Source organism: Chiloscyllium punctatum, chromosome 16 (genome assembly GCF_047496795.1).
Source record: "Chiloscyllium punctatum isolate Juve2018m chromosome 16, sChiPun1.3, whole genome shotgun sequence".
Lineage (NCBI taxonomy): Eukaryota > Metazoa > Chordata > Chondrichthyes > Orectolobiformes > Hemiscylliidae > Chiloscyllium > Chiloscyllium punctatum.
The window spans coordinates 20,705,661-20,725,426 of NC_092754.1; the positions used below are offsets into that span (position 1 = coordinate 20,705,661).

The 19,766-nt window shown below is 46.4% G+C and overlaps 1 protein-coding gene across 2 annotated transcripts in view; it reads right to left on the bottom strand.

Annotated features, from left to right (window-relative positions):
• Nucleotides 1–19,766, bottom strand: part of LOC140487029 (uncharacterized) — a 34,641-nt gene that overhangs the window by 4,531 nt on the left and 10,344 nt on the right. Inside the window, exons 2-9 of one of the 2 annotated variants that reach the window (XM_072586417.1) lie at nucleotides 17,127–17,226; nucleotides 7,467–7,595; nucleotides 6,604–6,753; nucleotides 6,379–6,472; nucleotides 2,188–2,329; nucleotides 1,875–1,989; nucleotides 1,572–1,646; nucleotides 79–116 (exon numbers count right to left, since the gene is read on the bottom strand). In XM_072586417.1, the coding sequence (XP_072442518.1) occupies nucleotides 79–116; nucleotides 1,572–1,646; nucleotides 1,875–1,989; nucleotides 2,188–2,329; nucleotides 6,379–6,472; nucleotides 6,604–6,753; nucleotides 7,467–7,595; nucleotides 17,127–17,226 (843 nt within the window). Of the gene's footprint in view, nucleotides 1–78; nucleotides 117–1,571; nucleotides 1,647–1,874; nucleotides 1,990–2,187; nucleotides 2,330–6,378; nucleotides 6,473–6,603; nucleotides 6,754–7,466; nucleotides 7,596–8,614; nucleotides 9,024–17,126; nucleotides 17,227–19,766 lie in introns of those variants that run through there. The other variant, XM_072586418.1, reaches the window with a different exon arrangement.

Below are 19,766 nucleotides of genomic sequence, written 5' to 3' on the forward strand. Positions count from 1 at the left end.
GACACAAGGACTGTGTGACAGATTCTAGGAATCCATGGGCCACACTTTGCTAAAACAAAGTGGAACTTTAGTCCTTACCATATTTGGATTCTGATTCCAGAGATCAGGCTTCCTCCCTTCAAGAAAAACGGAAAGAATAAAGAATTAAATCAATGCTGTGGGATTGATCAAGTTACCAGCATCTGGTGGATTCTCGGGGATGGGATCAGCTCAGAACATGTGCAAGGGGATGCTTGGGATAATGGAGAGAGGTCATTCTCTAATCTCATTAACCAGTTGAAGCTCCTGACCAGGTAAATAATCCCACAGTGGGGTCCTAGGAGCCAGCAGAGAGCTGATCATTACACATTGTTAGCACCAGACTCAGAAATGCAGAAAAGGTATTAACCTGCAAAACCCATAGATGGCCACCAGAGGGCAAGTGCTTCAACATAACGGGGTACGGATATGCACGTTTACAGCAACATTTTTAGTATTTGGGGGTGCCCTTGTATTTAGTAAGCAATGGAGGCGATGGCCTAGTGGCATTGTTGCTAGACAATTAATCCAGGAACCCTGGTAATGTTATGTAGTCTTGGGATTGAATCCCACTATAGCAGATAATGGAATTTGAACTCAATCCAAAAATAAAATCTGGAATTAAAGAGTTTAATCGTGATCATGAAACCATTGCTTTCATCGAGCTCATTTCGGGATCATTTCTGGCCTGTGTGCAACTCTGACCCATACGTTCCTGACACTGATTCATTCTACAAGGGCCATTCCACAGAACTGAAATTACTCAGATTCTTGAAAATAAAACAATATTCTACCAAATTCCTGGAATTAAGTTAGTCATGCTGACTGGATTTCCTATAATATTTGTTGCTGGATGCAAATATAAAAGCAACACTAAGTTAAGACCATAAGTAGTAGAAACAGAAATAGGCCATTCGGCCCCTCAAGTCTGCTCTTTCATTCAAAAGAATCCTGGTTGATATGCCATTTCCCATACATTCATTTACCCCTGTTTCCCCATAAACCCTGATTCCCTTACTGGTCAAAAATCTATCTCAGCCTTAAATACACACAAGGACTCTTCCCCTAACTCTGTGGCAAGGAGGTCGAATGACTCTCAATCCTCAGAGAGAAGAAATTTCTCATCTCAGTCTTAAATTGGCGCCCCTTCATGTTGAAACTATGTCCTTTAGTCTTAGACTCTCTTGTGAGGGGAAACTTCCTCTCAGCATTTACTCTGTCAAGTCCCTTAAGAATTCTAAATGTTTCAATAAGATCACCCCTCATTTTTCTAAATCCCACTGAATAGCGTCCTAACCTGTTCAACCTTTGCTCATGAGGCAATCCCTTCAAACTGGGGGTTCATTGAACCACATCCAATGAAACTAAAATGAAATTTTATGCATAAGTGCTCCAAATGATCAGTGGAGTGGGCCCTAAGTCTGCAACAGGGCAAACAGGCGCTAATTTAATCAAGGGCTTTGGTTAGGTTATTTACAGACTAAGAAATATCCGGGACTGAGTTCACAGAAACTTGGGAGTGAGTTAGTAGCTAGAATCCAATCCCACAGTACCTGTTCTTCTGCGAAGGACACAGACCAGCATCATTATTATGACCAAGATCACAACGGTAGAAGAAACAACGATTGCTAAAAAAACAAAAACAAAAATTTTACTATTTTAAATCAAGATCAAACTGAACAGCTGGGAGGCTTTAGTGGTGGGGCTGACCCAGATGGTTAACAGGAGACAACTTGACTACAACAGGGTCCATATCTCCATCGTGGAGGGTGAAAAGATGAACAAGCCGCAAGATACAAGGGTGGAAGATAGAATTGTTTAGCACCACCAACAATAAAAGGAGTTCTCAAACTTACCCACTACCCAGTGGGAAGCTAGGAGCTGTCTAGTGGGTGGTGTCCTGTTGAATGCTGTGGTAACCAGTGCCCAACTGGTGACACTTATTGGTTCTATCCTAGTCAGATGCGTGGTCTGGAAAGGAACATAAACATGGGAGAGATAAGTGCTGGCACACAGACTGCATTAACACACAATGTAAACTGAAGCAGTCCCAGGAACTTGATTGGGTGTGTTCCTGATACAGATCCACTCTGCCAGGACCTTTCCACAATCTCGTGAGGGATAGCTGTCAATGATTTAAATTAGTTAAAAGGATGTGGGATCTTATACCTGTTTTGGAGCAGGAGAGCTGGGTTGAGGTCTTGAAGGTGTCCCTCTCAACGTAGGGGGCAGGGGTAATAGGTCATCGCTGCAAATTGCATTCCTGGTGCTGGTCCCGTTTTGTAAAATCTTTCTCCTCAGCATTGCACAGCTGCAAAGAAGCAACTGCATTAACCATGGTAACTCCCTCAAAGGCTGTTTTAGCCAGTGATTGACACCAGCAGGTGCCAGAGCTGCAGAAATGCTAACCAATGTCTGCAATGGAATTGTGATATTACAATCGCTAAACGCACAAACAGTAACATGGCGACAGACAGCACAGCTGATTGCAGGGGGAGAACGTTTTAACAAGCTTCCTTAGCTCAGGATAGCTATTAACAAACCAGCTACTCAGAGACTCTGTACCCATTCACCCCCAACAAAGACACAAAGTAGACCGTATGATGGTTAAATGTTCAGTTGGTGCAGTCATGGTGCTCAGTGCTTGGGTTAAAGAGCCACATGTGAGATGGGTTGTCAGTCAATTCTATAAGTCCCCAAACCAGCACAGAAAATGGGTATCAATTTGGCACTGAGTCATCAGTCTCACACTCAGCAGCCATGAGGCACTGAAAAATATGACAGTGAGCTATACTCTAACCTATCCTGCAATAGCTTTACTCTGTACCTAACCTATGCTGTACCTGTCCTGGGAATATTTAACTGTAATAGTATATACCAAGCTTTACTCTTTACCTAACCCTGTGATATCCCTGTGCCTTGGATGTGTTTGAGGGGGACAGTGTAAAAAGAGCATTACTTTCAGATTAAATAATTAGAGCTAGCTTTGCTCTGCTGCTGTTGGAACCTGGAATTTGGAGTCTCACCTGTTGCTGCTATTGACAGGAGCCCTCCATATTAAGGCAGTGTTTTGGGGCCTGTGGATTGGGCGGTAGTAAATGGCCAACGCTTGGGAAGTGAGAGTGGTGCTGCCTGGAGGACTAGACCAGTGAGCGGTTCTGCCTGAAGGACTAGACCAACGGGTGGTGCTGGGAAGGACTTTGTGTTGTTTGCAAAAAGGAGGGGGGTGTCCCTTGGGGGAATATCGGTGGCCGGACCATCAACATCAATAGTGGGGCCTGGCGGCACTAATGCAGTGGGCAGGATGGGGGGCAGCCCCTGCGCCTCAGGGGCCTCATTGCTCTCTGACCTCATGACCAAGCAACTCAGGGTGAAAGGTTATACCCACTCTGAGATAAGTATTGATACTTCCGTAATGGCCTTGGCTGGGTGGGGTGGTTTTAATATCCCCATTATATTCGCTGTGTCTACAATGTATGGGAAGGTAGTGTTCTTCCTGAAGACCGAGTGGGCAGTAAACATCACCCAGGAGAAGGGGCTCACTGTTGGCGGGGTGTCCCTGCAGGGTCATTTTGTCAAACATCCCGCCCTTCATTCCATCAGAGCTCCTTGTCCCCACCTCCACTAGCTTAGGGAGGAGAGGTCGGGGGTGGTGCCCATAACCCTCGCCCAGGCCTTTGTGCCAGGCACCTCTGCCCTAAATATGGATTTCTTCCTGAGATGGAGGGGTGCTGCCATCTAGTGGTTCTGATGATTTAGGTGAAATTGCAGGGGTCACAGCGGAGGATCCTCCTGCTGCTGACCCTGGGGGTGGGCTCAAGGCAGGGTTGTGTCTGACTGTTGACCTGAGACCACTCCCAACACTCAATGGAGGGGAAAGGTTGGGGGTCGGAGACGTCAGATTGGAGGATGATGGAACATCGATCACGAGCACTGAGTTAGATGAGGTAGTGGAGATGTGGTGCTTGTGGACAAATTTCCCCTTATCCCAAAAGAAATCTCCAGGACTTTTGTTTAAACAAACAACACTGAGACAGAGTCTGATTGATGTTGGATTGTTGAGGCTCCCTAACCGCTCCTGGTCCCATCTGCTGGGCAGCTACTGGTGGCCCTGGGAGTGGTCAGGACCGTGAGGTGGCAATGCCAAGGGGTCCTCTGCAATGCTCTTGGTAAGTGGAGGGGTAAAAGAACAGTCCCTCCACTGTCCAATAGGTGTTAAACTGGTGACAAGAAGACATCCATAGCCAGCCCCAAAGTCAATGGCAGCAAAGAGACAGAGTGTAGGGTGTGTACCCTCACATCCTTCAGGGAGTGGGGGCACACCGTGAGCCTCCTGCAAGAAACGTACACTGTATCAGGAAACAGAGCCCTGGGGTGGCAGAGAGGTGTTTACATCAGTCACCTGGCCTCCAAATTGGGGAAGGAGAGGAGAGGGAGGAAGGTGCTATCTTGCTGGCTCCCTTTTCCCAGCCGGAGATCTTGAGGCTTCCCCTCCTTGAGGTTATAGTGGGATGTGGGCAAGACTCAGGTCTTGTGCCTCCTGCCAGCAGTGCGCATGGGGACCAACAAAGAGGCAGAAATCCAGGATCGAGGAGTTGGAGAAGGAGGTGCTTGACCTGGAGTCTGTCCACTGTGGACCTAGCCCTGCTGGGGATGTACAAAGAGAAGAAGGTCATGCTGTAAGACCTGCAGCTTTGGGCAAATGTATAGTGACCAGAGAGATGCCCCTTTCGTAACACAGGGCCATCATTACTCAATTGCTCAAGAAGGGGGCAATCTCCATTTGTTAAAGAATTGGCACCCAGTCTCCATCCTCAGCATGGACACTATAAAATCCTCACCTTGGTGTGGTGTTGGATCATATGATCCACCCAGACCAGTCCTACACCGTCCCAGGCCGGAGCATTTGTACTAACATCCACCCAGTCCCAAGATGTGATCGATTATTTCCAGAGGGCTGTCTGTCTCCCCTTGACCGCTCCTTGACAAACTGACCCCTGTCTGTCCAGAATTCAGCATGGGCCACACGTATCAGACTCTCCCTCTGAACACACTGCCCCATGTTCTGAGCTATCTTAGGGGAATCCTCCCTGTGTCCTTTCAATTAGTGTTTCCTGTCCAGGCTGCTTCTGCCCACTCTCCGCTTCCCCTCCTTCACCCGCTGCCTGAATACACCTTGGCGTGACGTTTTGCCCTCCAGTGGCAAGTGATCCCCAGATGAAAGCCCTCCACAAGGGAATCCTTCCCTTTTCTACTGGGGATCCTGGGTTGATAGTGCTGCAATCTTAAATTGACTAAGTTCACCACATGCTAGGCCATGTGTGGTTTTTGAAGCCTGGAAGAGATGGTAATTCATGTCTATGTGGAATGTTTCTGGTTTAGTGTTTTGATGGGAGTGCTCCCTTAATTTCAGTTGCACCTCAGCTCTGTGCCGCTGATGTACGGGCACCCAGTGCGGGCAGAGGTGGTCTAGTCTAAGGGTCTTCTCAGGGGTCTGGCCAAGGTGGCCATCAACAGGGTCCAGGCAATGGGGTCTGGAGGGGCTCACTGTTGCTGACTGTCTATCCCTCTTTCGCAGTTGCATCTGTGCTCGGGTGTCCAGGGGCAGAAGCACATGGTGCTCACTGCCACGGTCAGGGCCTTTTGAGACCGATGGGCACTGTAGGAGCAGGGGTGCCTCATAGCCCAGACACCGTTACTTTAATTTGGTTCATGATTATTTTAGACTTCCTGTTATGATAAAAGCGTAGAGAGAGCCTTACACTGTATTTGACCATGTACTGCTCATGTCTCGGGGGTGCTTGATGGGGACAGTGTTGAGGGAACTTTCCTTTCAGTTTAAAAAGTTAAGGGTGCCTTATTTTTGGTTGAAAAAAATATAGAGTTAGCTTTTCTCTGTATCTAACCCACGCTGTACCTGTCTCAGGAGTGTCTGATGCTGTCAGTCGGTCCCTGGGAAAAGAGAATTCCATTCCCAGGAAGGAGCCTGTGTTTGTCATATTATCAATTTTTAGAAGTTCATTCACAGGATGAGGGTGTCGCTGACTAGACCAGCATTTATTGCCTAACCAGAGGGTAGTTAAGAGCCAATCACATTGCTGTCACATGTAGGCCAGACCAGGTAAGGATGGCAGTTTCCTTCCTTAAACCAGATGGGAACAATTGGCAATAGATTCATGGCCATCATTAGACCCTTCATTCCAGATTTGCATTGAATTCAAATTCTACCATCTGCTGTGATGAGATTTGAACCCAGATCCCCAGAACATTATCTGTGTCTCTCGTACCTGGTTTAACAGGCTGGCTAGTGTACCACTAGGCCATCACCTCCCCTATTTAAGTAAATAAGGAAACACTTACTCAATGTGTGGCTGGCAGGGCTCTGTGGAAGAGACCTTATTGGAGAACGTTCCAGGGGGACATGGCGCACATTCTACATCCATATCTTTCGTTCCTGTGATGTGTAAACACAAAGTTATTTATTGTGACAATATCCCATCACAGGAAATGGTGGCAATTCCTGAACAAGCCCAGAAAAGCCCTGCAAACAGCATAAACAGAGTAGCAGCTCTGACATCATCTCACCTTGTTTAATGACACCCTGACCCTCCTTGCATTCGGTGTTTTTCCGGCACTGGTTACACGTATCCTTTGCAGAATCAATGCAGTGCAGGCCCCGTTTGCACTGGCAGATTCTCTTGGTGGTTGGAGTGCAGTCTTGAACCATGTCCTGGTCTATAACAATGGGAGAGAATGGAAAGGTGGAGCTGAGGTCAGTGAGTGTGCAGACTGAGCTGTATCAGAGTTATCCAACAACATGAGATAACTGAGCTCGATGGGTTACACCAGGCGTGGACAGCACAGCCTGGAACCACAGTCTCCCTTTCCCCATGGTGAGAGAATACATCTTGCAGCATCAGTTCAATGCCCAGTGTGGAAGGTTGATAAGGGTGTGAGTTCAAAGGGCATAAGGTTTGATGGGGTTCAGAGCTCAGTGGGTTAATGATTAACGAGGATGGGGATACAGAGGACAATTGTTTGTGTTGTAGAATTTGTGGGTTATGGGATCCCTGGGTGACAGAAACACTGGGGTTTCTGTGAATAAGCAAGGGAAATTACATACAAAATTACATCCCATTTGTTAGCGAAGCTTCTTGGTGAGCGATGTTCAGTTATATCCATCTTTCAACTGCTCAGAAATGCTCTGACCCCAGTGAAACTGATTGTCCCCTCTGTTGCCCAACTCTATAGAGCACCAACTCCAAATGCTCTCCCTCTGTGCTGTGAGTGATCCCACAGGGATGGGGTTGCAGGATCAGTAACCCAAGTGTGGGCATTTGTATAAAGTCTGATCTGATCCAAGCCCAAATCCCAGTGGCTCAATCCCCAGTATTTCTCTGCGGAATAGCCCAGGCCACTGAAGTGAGGGAGCATTTTCCTCTAACTACCTTCTTTACAGAGGACTTGACAGGACAGGCATTTCTTCAGCATGTTCCAGAACGCAGTGTATTGGTTCAGCCCACAGGGCTGACACTTAGTGTTTGTCTTCTCTGTGCACGGCGCTTCTCTCTTCATACCTGAAACCAAATAAAACTCATCAGCCACGTGTATAACTGAAGTGTCTAACTATTCTGGGTGGCAGTGGTTAGCACTGCAGCCTCGCAGTGCCAGGGACATGGGTTCAATTCCTGCCTCAGGCAACTGTTTGTGTGGAGTTTTCACATTCTCTCTGGTTTCCTCCCACAGTCCAAAGATATGCAGATCAGGTAAATTGCCACCTAGTGTTAGTGTTAGGTCAGAGGGAAATGGGTCTGGGTGGGTTACTTGTTGCAGGGTTGGTGTGGACTAGTTGGGCTGAAGGGCCTGTTTCCACACTGTAGGGAATCTAATCTAATCTCATTCAGGCAGAGAGGAATGCACCACTGTGAACTTTCACCCCACTCTGACCTTCCACTTCAAAGATCTCAGCCAAAAAAGGATGGCCAGGGGATGCTGCCCAGCCGTTGCCCCAGGGACCACATCCCCATTGGGCTCCTGAAAGGGTTAATGACTTTTTTTGTCAAACAGGATTTGGCCAGATCCAAATCTGTGAAAATAAACACAGCTGCAAAGTTTACGATTTAATTCAGTCTACATCTCATCCTGAACCCTCTCTGGCTCCAGTTGCTCAATCATCGTTTCCTGACCATGGGCTCTCTCTGCTCGGAAACGTTTATTCTCTGTTAACCTAAACTGTTTCGGTCGACTCCAATTGGCCAGGCCTCGCGGGTTCAGGTCCTGGGGGAGGGGAGATAGGAAGCTGGATGAGGAAAAGCAGACAGGAGACAAAGGCTGGGGCCTGTGGACCAACAAAGGGAGGTCACAGACAGCTAAAGCTCTTAATGTTTGATGTTAAATGAAGCTAATTCAGATGTGCCCGTGGGTCACCGAGCTCTCGGGCACTGTTTGGACAACAGAGCTTCCTACAAAAGTCCACAGGAAGCTTTAACCTTGATGTTCCCCTCCCCCCAACCCTGGACAGTTTACACTGCAAAAATCCAAATGTTAGTTTTAAACACCTTGCAGTGCAAGGACAATAACAAAAATCAGGGCATACAGGAGTAACAGAATCGGCGAGATTTGCGAAGCAAGTTCATCAGATCAGAGCCTGGATCTGCAAGTTTTCTCATGCTCCTGGTCTGTGTTAGCAGCGTGCACAGTCACCAGGCCCTCCTTACTCATCGGAGTTCAGTGTTTCACCACAAACTGCAGCTCTCTTACAGGAAGTGAACATGAAGGGGGGAAAAAAAACCCTGCGGGCAGTTTCTGTGAAAAGCGTCACTGCGGTTTCAACTGTAGTTCACGATAGCGGGTACATGCCCAAGTGCAGAACTCGGGCTGTCGGGCTGGGGTGGCGATGGGTTTAGCGTTTCACAGATTACAATCTCGGGCCAATGGTTCGGAGCGAGCCGGTGCTCCAGATATAACCTGAAGGCCAGGCCAGATACACTCTGCATTTCCGTGCAATCCGGATCTGAGCCGCTGATGCAGATTCCGCACTGCCCAAATTGCAAAACAAGCTAAAGGTCTTGAAAACGAAGCAGAAAATAGAATTGCAGCCTAACGTCTGACGTGGCGCTGTGTCAATCTGATAATTATTCGCAGAAACACCATTGTTTGTAACTCAATTACAATTCATTCAAATCATAAATAACAAGTTGAATATCATGCTTGCACGTTTAGATATTCTCACAGAACCGTCTCACATTCTCGACGACCTTCAGCTACCAAAATTTCATAGCTTGATCCACAGACTGCAGCCAGGCATTACATGATGATGACATTAGCATAGAATGGCCTATAACGTGGTCAATGGCCAAGGTACATTTGTACAATTGCCCTCAGAAAACCGGCCAGGAATATTTAATCAGGCTTTTAAATGCAGGCTTCCTCTTTATCTACACTGTAGTAATTATAATTCCGGGCATTCTCAAGGGATTTGTGGCATCAGGAACAGGGCAAAGGAGCTAATCATTAAAGAAATCTCACACACATAGGAACAGTAGGCTGTTCACGCTCTTTGGAGCCTGTTCCACCATTCAATGAGATCATGGCTGACCTGTGGCCAATCTCCATATACAGAGGAACCTCGATTATCCAAATATCAATTATCTGAATTGGTGATTAACCGAAGGAGAGCTCAAGGTCCTGATAGAAACATTACATCTAAGAGGTATTTCAACACTGATTGTGTCTTTTGATTACAATGATTAAAAATGAACTCAGCTTACTGAAATGCTGCCGAGAACAGTCCTGGACATTGATGGGACCCCAGGTACCATTTCCAAATGTCTGATCTCCTGCCCTTGCGCTCTCCTCACACTCCCTGGAGCTCTGTGCCGTATCACCTGTCCTTCATGGAGAAATTTATGAAGAAAAATACCATTGACCACAAGTCCATCAGGAAGTGGTCAGCATGTACTGTCCTTGAGACCCTTCGGGAAAAGGAGAGGGCGAATCCTATCGAGCGGTTCCCTGAGCAGACTGTCAAAGTCATTTGGCTGAATGCCTCATCGCCAGAACTTTCCAACAAACACCAAGACATGGCTTGGCTGGTGGTGAGAAGGGGTCTGCCTGTGAGATCCTTTATGCACACCTGGACTCTCAGCCACACCGCACACTGCCCTCGAAGCAACTGGGGGGGGGACAGACGAGACTGTCACACACCTCCTTCTGGAATGTGCCTATGCAAAGGAAGTCTGGAGATGAATGCAGTGGTGTTTGTCGAGATTCGTCCCAAGCAGCTCCGTGACGCAGGACTCCATGTTCTACGGTCTGTTCCCCAGGACGCACACCGAGATGAACATCAACTGCGCCTGGAGGATCATCAACTCAGTCAAAGACGCTCTCTGGGCGGTCCGAAACCTGTTGATCTTCCAGCTGAAGGAGCTGACCCCGACTGAGTGTTGCAGACTGGCACATTCCAAGGTTCTGGACTATGTGTTGAGGGACGCGCTGAAGCTTGGGGCAGCTGCCACCAAGGCGCGGTGGGAAAAGACTACCGTGTAAGGTCTGCCTGCCTAAGAAGAACCGAGGGCCCACTCAGTAATTGGGCTCTGTTGATGTCTCAGCAAAATAGCTGGATAGTCAATGTACAGACTTGTATATACGAATGATTAATTCCAATCTTGGTATGTAAAGAAATGGAATGTATACGTATGTATGGCATCACCAGTTGTATTGATATCAAAATAATTTTATGAATAAAGTATATTTTTGAAATAAAAAAATACCTTCAGCAATGCTGTAGGTCCTTTACACACAAATGAGAGTCTGCTCAGAAACAAACTGTGAGACTGAGAGAGGGAGTTAGGCAGACAGAGCAAGCAAAAAGGAAACTTCAGAAAACTCTGAGCCCCAGAGGAGAGGCATTGAATTAATTAATCAAATAATCACTTATCCGAACAAAATAGTGCCCACTCATTTTGTTCGGATAATCGAGGTTACTCTGTACCTGCTTTCTGCCCATAGCCCTTAATATTTTTGCTTAACAAAAATACATAGAGTAATAGAGACATACAGCATGGAAACAGACCCTTCGGTCCAACCCGTCCATGCTAACCAGATATCTCAACCCAATCTAGTTCCACCTGCCAGCACCCGGCCCATATCCCTCCAAACCCTTCCTATTCATATACTCATCCAAATGCATTTTAAATATTACAATTGTACTAGCCTCCACCACTTCCTCCAGCAGCTCATTCCATACACGTACCACCCTCTGTGTGAAAACGTTGCTCCTTAGGTCCCTTTTATATCTTTCCTCTCTCACCCTAAACCTATGCCCTCTCGTTCTGGACTCCCCCACCCCATCTCCAATTTAATATTAACAACTGATCAGCTATGCGTCACTGCCATTTGTGAAAGAGAATTCCAAACTTCTACCACCCTTTCTGTGTACAAGTGCTTCCTAATACCTCCCCTGAACAGCCTGGCCATAATTCTCAAACTATGCCTCAGAGTCTAGAATCTCCAACCAGAGGAAATGATTTAACTTTGTCAACCCTGTGTCTTGCTACTAATATCTTGAAGACATCGATGAGATCAACCTTTAACCTTCTAAATTCCAGAGAGCAGGCCTAATTTGTATAATCTCCTCATATAACTTAATCCCTAAAGGCCAGGTATCATTTTTGTAAACATATGCAGTACTCCTTCTAAAGTCATATATCCTTCCCCAGGAGTGTGTCCAGATCTGCTCACATGACTCCAACTGGGATCTAACCAGGGTTTTGTATAACTGCAACATAGCTTCTGTAGCCTTGTACTCGAGTTTTTTGTAGATAAGGAAAATGCAGGAAATTATATATATATAAATATTTTAATATATATATATCTCAACTATATGCCATTGTATAGGAATAATGTTTAGCACATCACCATGAACTTTAGGGAGAAACACAAAAATTATAACTTCCTCAAAAGAAATTAAAGATTCTATATTTGAAATTACTTCTAATGGAATGAATCCCGGCATTTGTAAGTTTTTAATTTCTTTTGAGGAAGTTATAATTTTTGTGTTTCTCCCTAAAGTTCATGGTGATGTGTTAAACATTATTCCTATACAATGGCATATAGTTAAGATATATATATATTAAAATATTTATATAGAAGTAATTTCAAATATAGAATCTTTAATTTCTTTTGAGGAAGTTTTAATTTTTTTCAGAGCCGAACGTGTTCAGCATGAATAACAGTGTTAAAACCACAACCAATCCTGACTGTGCAAGGTTGATCTTTCCATTGATTCTTACATCAATAATAACGTGCGAATATTACACAATCTCAATGTGATCTCAAGTCGAACTGATACTATTGTGAAGATTGCAGCAGGAACCGGGCATCATTGAGAAAAAAAATCTTTCATATTACAATGTTTAATTGTGCCTGTGTGAATGCAGTTCCTGTTCGTTTTACAGTTTATATTGTGAGCCCTGCTAACCATAATTATTATTACGGCAATTATAATGTCAATATTTTCCTTTTATAGAAAAATAAACTGCAGTCTCTATCTTTCATACCTGGTCCTTGTGTTGCCCCATAATTAAATACAAACTCGAAACACAATGTTTCACTACATTTGAAACAACTAAGTGATTTGCCTACAATATGGTGTGGTGAGCTGTGGGTGCAATTACCCAGGATGTGTGGGGGTGGGGAGAGGGGTAGGAATGGAAAACGTGCTATGAGGAGATCGACAATTACCTCACACAGTGAAATCAGCGCAAGTAACTGCTACTGAGAGCCGATGAGCGGTTATTGCTTCGGTTCCAGATGAAACTATTTTCAACACATGTCTGAGTGACTCATTCTACCCTAGACCTGTGCCCTACCATCGGCATTCAGATCTCGGATCCCCTTCAATTCCAGCAATCACAATGCAGTCAGCTGCCAAATCATCCCACCTTAAACTCCCCTTCCATCACGCTACACTTGGCCCTCACTTCCAACCTACCCATGATACTTCACTCTTCTGTTCACTAAACCCCCAACTCTAACCCTGGGCCCAAACTCATTCCCATCCTACTCTGAACACCAGGCCCAATCTCCAGCCTGCCCTGAGGCTCAAACCCAACTTTGTCCCAGGCTCCAATCCCCACTGCCCCCAGGCTCCAATCCCCACTGCCCCCAGGCTCCCAACCCCACTGCCCCCCCACCCCGGCTCCAATCCCCACTGCCTCATCCCTGGTCTCTAATCCCCACTGAGCCCCCGGGTCTCCAATCCCCACTGGCCCCGGGGTCTCCAATCCCCACTGGCCCCGGGGTCTCCAATCCCCACTGGCCCCGGGGTCTCCAATCCCCAAAGGCCCCCGGGCTCCAATCTCCACTGTCCCTGCACTCCCAACCCCACTGCCCCCCACCGGCTCCAATCCCCACTGCCTCACCCCTGGTCTCCAATCCCCACCGGCCCCGGGGTCTCCAATCCCCACCGACCCCAGGCTCCCGTCCCCACCGACCCCGGGCTCCCGTCCCCACCGACCCCGGGCTCCCGTCCCCACCGACCCCGGGCTCCCGTCCCCACAGTCCCCACTGTCCCCGGGCTCCCATTCCCCTGTCCTACTGGGCTCCCATCCCCACAGTCCCCGGGCTCCCGTCCCCACAATTCCCAGGCTCCCGTCCCCACAATTCCCAGGCTCCCATCCCCACAATTCCCAGGCTCTCATTCCCCTGTCCTACCAGGCTCCCGTCCCCACTGTCCCCGGGCTCCCGTCCCCACCGATCCCACAGTTCCCAGGCTCCCATTCCCCTGTCCTCCCGGGCTCCCGTCCCCACAGTCCCCGGGCTCCCGTCCCCACAGTCCCCGGGCTCCCGTCCCCACCGACCCCGGGCTCCCGTCCCCACCGACCCCGGGCTCCCGTCCCCACCGCCCCCGGGCTCCCGTCCCCACCGCCCCCGGGCTCCCGTCCCCACCGCCCCCGGGCTCCCGTCCCCACCGCCCCCGGGCTCCCGTCCCCACCGACCCCGGGCTCCCGTCCCCACCGACCCCGGGCTCCCGTCCCCACAGTCCCCGGGCTCCCGTCCCCACTGCCCCCGGGCTCCCGTCCCCAATGCCCCCGGGCTCCCGTCCCCACAGTCCCCGGGCTCCCATTCCCCTGTCCTACCGGGATCCCGTCCCCACTGTCCCCGGGCTCCCATTCCCACTGTCCTACCGGGCTCCCGTCCCCACTTTCCTACTGGGCTCCCGTCCCCACTGTCCCCGGGCTCCCATCCCCACAGTCCCCGGGCTTCACTCTGCCCTAAGGCCCAAGCCACATGCTCCTGTTATGTCAGGTTCCCCTTTTGTGTTTTTTTTAATATTCCTTTAACTCTGGAACATTAACCAAACAGAATTATGTAAAGTTTTTAAATTCATTTCAACCAGATATCATAAAAGACTCTCAAATGTGATTCTGGATTGAGCCCTGGTTACACAGTTTCAACTACCTGAACTTTTTGTGCCCTAGTCCTGCTTGTATTGCATGGAATATAATCTTGCCATCCTCTCCAGAAGGTGCTGACTCTCCCTGGATTCAGCTCCTCCCTCCTCTCCTGGAGCAGCCTGTGATCAATGGAACCATGCCATGTATGGTTCCTGCTTCCTACTGATAGTATTTTCCTCAGGATGCTGGGGCGTGTGGAACAAGGGGTAGGAGGTTAGGGGCTGGGATTATAGTTCGTTAAATAAAATTGATTATGAACCCTGGATAATCCTGGTCTTACCGATATTTGATCATAAACCTTTTCTCTTTCAGAACCGTTCAATGAATGCGGAGGGTGAGACAGAAATGGGTCTGAAACATGTCACTAAAGTCTTTGTTTGTTTATCTAAAACCTCCTTCCTGAAGGGGCCTATAGAGAATTGTAAAGGAATGTGGTTGGAGAACATTATCTGACCTCCAGCTTCCCTGCATGTAATGGAGCTAATCTGACGGAACACTGTGTCCTGGTTCTGTGTTTAATTCCGCAGTGACATTGATTCAGGGATTTAATTCACAAGCATTAACTTCTCACTGCCCAGTTACTGTTCTCATTCTCAAACACACTGCCAAGTACTGACTTTAAAAGTAAAGTCAGCAAAATAACCTGATTTCCTTGATAATCAGACGAAACAGGCTGTTTTCTCGTTTGAGAATCATTTGACCTAAGCCGGGACAAGAAAGCGTCACTGATTTGATTTCTGAACATTGTGTTGTTATCATACTTCCTATCTCCACCACTTCCCATTACATAAACCCCAGTCTTTGGTTTCCAGCTTTTAATTAAAGGCTCAACATCAACAAATGCTGCATCTCAAATGAAACTCACTCCTTATATAATGTCACATTATTACACCCCAAACATCCAGTATTAGGAGTAGAATAACCAGCATTTCACCAAACACATCCTTTCAACACCAAAGACAGATGTTTCTCGGGTCTTTTTTTCCCCGAATGTAGCCCTCCACATTCCACACGCACTCTCTTTAGGTGTTAGCACCAAGTTAGCTCTGATTGGGGAATACTCTGAGAGCACAGCACTCCACATACTGCCCACACAGAAATGCTCATCCTGTTTCTTGACTCCAATAACAACATCAGAGAGATAGGCAGAGAGAGAGAGAGAGAGAGAGAGAGTGTGTGTTTGTACTGGCTTGCCAACTCTTTCCAAGTATTACAGGAATCTAAATGTTATGGGATCAGTAACAATCCCCTAGGGGCCAAAGTAAACAATCCTGAGAGGTTGAAAATGTTATTTTAAAGGGAGCCACCGATGTCCATGTCATATTAACAAACATAACAAAAATCTGTGATTGTGATAATTCATGACCATCATGAGTAATCTAACCATCACCCCTTTATGTTCAGTGTTACTATCACTGAATCCCTCATATCAACATTCTGCAGTTCACCATTGACCAGAAACAAACTGGAATAGCTATGTAAACACTGTTGCTACAAAAACAGGTCAGAAGCTAGGAACCCAGCTAGGAACTCACCTCCTGACTCCCCAAAACCATTTAGTCCGAAATTGGAGACATACACATAGAGAGAAATAAACTTAGATGGCAGCAGAGAGAAAATGAGAAGAGAGGGAGTATCAATCAACAGATTCAAGAAAAGAAAAGACATGTCTCTGTTGAAAAGCGGGATAAAGGGCTATGGGGGAGCAGGCAGGAAAGTAGAGACGAGACCAGGATAAGATCAGCCAAGGCCATGTTCAATAGCAGAACAGGCTCGAAGGGCTGAATTGCCTCCTCCTGCTCCTAAATCCAATGTTATATGTTCCAGTCTGCGCAGTCTTCCCACTTGATCACAACTGATCTGGAGCATAGCTCCATTTATCCACCTTTGCCTCATTTCCTTCAATACCCTACTCAACTAAATTCTATTCACCTCAATCTTGAAAGCTCCAATCTTGAAAGCTCCTCAGTATTCACAGTCTTTTGGAGGAGAGAATTATAATTTTACGAAAAGCTTTGGATATAAACATTTCTTCAGGATTTTCACTTTAAGTCCGAATGTATCTGTACATCTGTATCCCAATGAATGAAATGTCATTCAACTATTTAAAATCATTCATTCCTCAATCCTGTAACCTCAAGGGAGTACATTAGGTCAGTTTATGCAATCTGTCCCCATGATCTAACCAGTTAAGATTAGATTACTTACAGTGTGGAAACATGCCCTTCGGCCCAACAAGTCCACACTGCCCCGCCGAAGCGCAACCCACCCATACCCCTACATCTACCCCTTACCTACTATACGGGCAATTTAGGATGGCCAATTCGCCTGACCTGCACATCTTTGGACTGTGGGAGGAAACCGGAGCACCCGGAGGAAACCCACGCAGACACGGGGAGGACATGCAAACTCCACACAGTCGCCTGAGGCGGGAACTGAACCTGGGTCTCTGGCGCTGTGAGGCAGCAGTGCTAACCACTGTGCCACCGTGCCGCCCACAAAGGGTTTCCAAAGGTTTCCTAAACCTTAGGAAAATTCAATGGGAGTGGAACATGAGTGAAGAAGAGAAACTAAATAAATTGTGTGAATGAGAAGAAGATAAAGATGTTGGGTTTTAGAGACAGGCAATGGGTAAGGGCACAAAATTACCTGGTGAACACTTGGTGCAGCACATCGATATTTTCGAGTCAAAGTATTCAGACGTCTCATTCAGGCAGGTTGATGATTCACTTTTATAAGGTGGGTAAACCTATAAATGCAGACACAAGATGGGTAATCCAATACCGATAATGCTGACACACAGCAGATAATGCAAAACAGCCACAAGATCAATTATCCAGTACAGTGCACAAGCAATTCAGTAAAGACAAATGGGTAATCCAGTACAAAACACACGCGACACACTGGTAATCTGGGAGAGACACACATGCATGTGCACCTGTAATCCAATACTGGCACATGGGGAGTGGATAATTCAATACAGACGTACACTTGGGTGATCTGGTTCAGACACAAACACTGGGTAGGTAATCCAGTATAGACATATTGAGTAGTAATCTAGTATGGACAGACAGATGGAGGGTAATCCTTAGAACAGATATTGACATAGGTAATTCAGTAAAGACAATCACAGGTAGTCCAACACAAACACAGGAAGGTCAAATTGCCATAGTCCTACCAGACCATAAGACTCTCATTAGAGTGTTGACTGATGGTGATTTAACCTGAGGGTCACCACGTCTCAGGCAAGGGGTGAGATTGAGAAGGCAGGGCCTTTAAGGTAACCTCAGCGGGTGCAGGAATTGAACCCACACCATTGAAGTTCCTCTGCTTTGATTCTCAGCATCCTGCTAACTGAGCTAACCAATCTCCGGTCCATGTACATGTATGGTTAATCTAGTACTAACACATGTATGCACAGGTAATCAACTGCAGTCAGATACAAACCATTTATAGAGGTACTGATTGGTTCAAAAGTGGGCAAATGGAGTATAATGTGGGAAAGTGTGAAGTTGTTCGCTTTGGAAGGGAGGGCAAAAGAACAGAATATTATTTAAATAGGGGAAACACTTCAGAAAGCTGCCACACAAAAGGGACTTGGGGTATTATACATGGAATGTAGGCCCTTAATTCAAGGGACTTGGAGTATAAGAGTACAGTCGTCTGACTGCAACTGTATGAGTTGCTGGTGAGATCACATCTGGAGTATTAAAAGCAGTTTTGGTGCCCTTATTTTTAAAAAAAGATGTTATATAAATACAGGCAGCTCAGAGAATGTTCACTTGGATGATCCCTGATATGGAAGGAATTTCTTATAAGCAAAGTGTGAATGGGTTGAGACTCTCCTCACTGGAGTTTAAAAGAATGAGAGGTGATCTCATTAAAAGATATAGGATTCTTAGGGGCTTAACAGGATAAATGCTGATAGGATGTTTCCCCTAATGGGAGGGATAGGACCTTACAGCATAGTCTCAGAATAAACTGGTGCTAATTTAAGACTGAGATGTGGGGGAGTTTCTTCGTTCAAAGGGTTGTGAGTCTTTAGAACCCCTTGCCACTGAGAGCTGTGGGGGCAGAGTCTTTGTGTACATTTTAGGCTGAGATAGATAGATTCTTGTCGGGGAATCAAGGGTTATGGGGAAAATGCAGGAAGGAGGACTGGAGCAAACATGATCCTATTGAATGGTGGTGCTGGGTTGAGGAGCTGAAAAACCTACTCCTGTTCCTATTTCTTACAGTCTAAATCTACAAATCAGGAATAGGAAGTAAGCTATTTAACCCCTGAGCCTGCTCAACCATTCTACAAGATCACGCCTAATCTGATTGTAACCTCAAATGCATATTCCTGCCGTACTCTATTAACCTTTCAACACTCCCTTACTTCACAAAAATCTACATTCCTCTGACTTAAAAATACTTAAGGACCCTACTACTATACTTTTGCAGGGAGAAAGTACAAGGACTCTCAAACCTCACAGAGTTAATAAAAAGCGAAAGAATTGTGGATGCTGTAAATCAAAAACAAAAACAGAGATTGCTGGAAAAGCTCAGCAGCTCTGACAGCATCTGTGAAGAGAAATCAGAGTTAATGTTTCAGGTCGAATGATCCTTCTTCAGAATGCTGAGTTCAGAGGAAGGGTCATTCAATCCGAAACGTTAACTCTGATTTCCCTCTACAGCTGCTGCCAAACCTGCTGAGCTTTTTCAGAAAATCTCTATTTTTGTCTCAGATAAATAATATGCCTAATCTCTGTTTTACATGGCAGCCACCAGTTTCCTAACAGTGACCCCTAATTCTAGATACTCCGATAAGAGGAACCATCCTTTCCACATTTACCCTGTCAAGACCCTTCAGAATTTTAAAAGTTTCAATCAAGTTGCCTCTTCCTCCTCGAAAACTAGGCAGATACAAGCCAAGCCTGACCACCTATTTCTCACAAGACAACCTACCCCTTCCAGGTTTTAGACTAGTAAATCCTTTCTGAGCTGCATCCAGCACAGTTATATTTTCCTCAACTAAGGTGACCAACATTATGGATAATATTTCAGATGCTGTCCTATCAGTGCCCCGTACAATTGAAGCATAGACTCCCTAAGTTTAGTATTCAATCCCCCTCGTGATAAATAATAACATTCTATTGGCATTCCTAATTATTTGCAATACCTGCACACTGTCCTTTTTGCAGTTCAAGTACAATGTCACCCAGACCCCTCTGCCTCATGGGGTTCTGCAATCTTTCACCATTTAGATAATACATTCCTTTTTCATTCTTCCTGCCAAAATGGCCA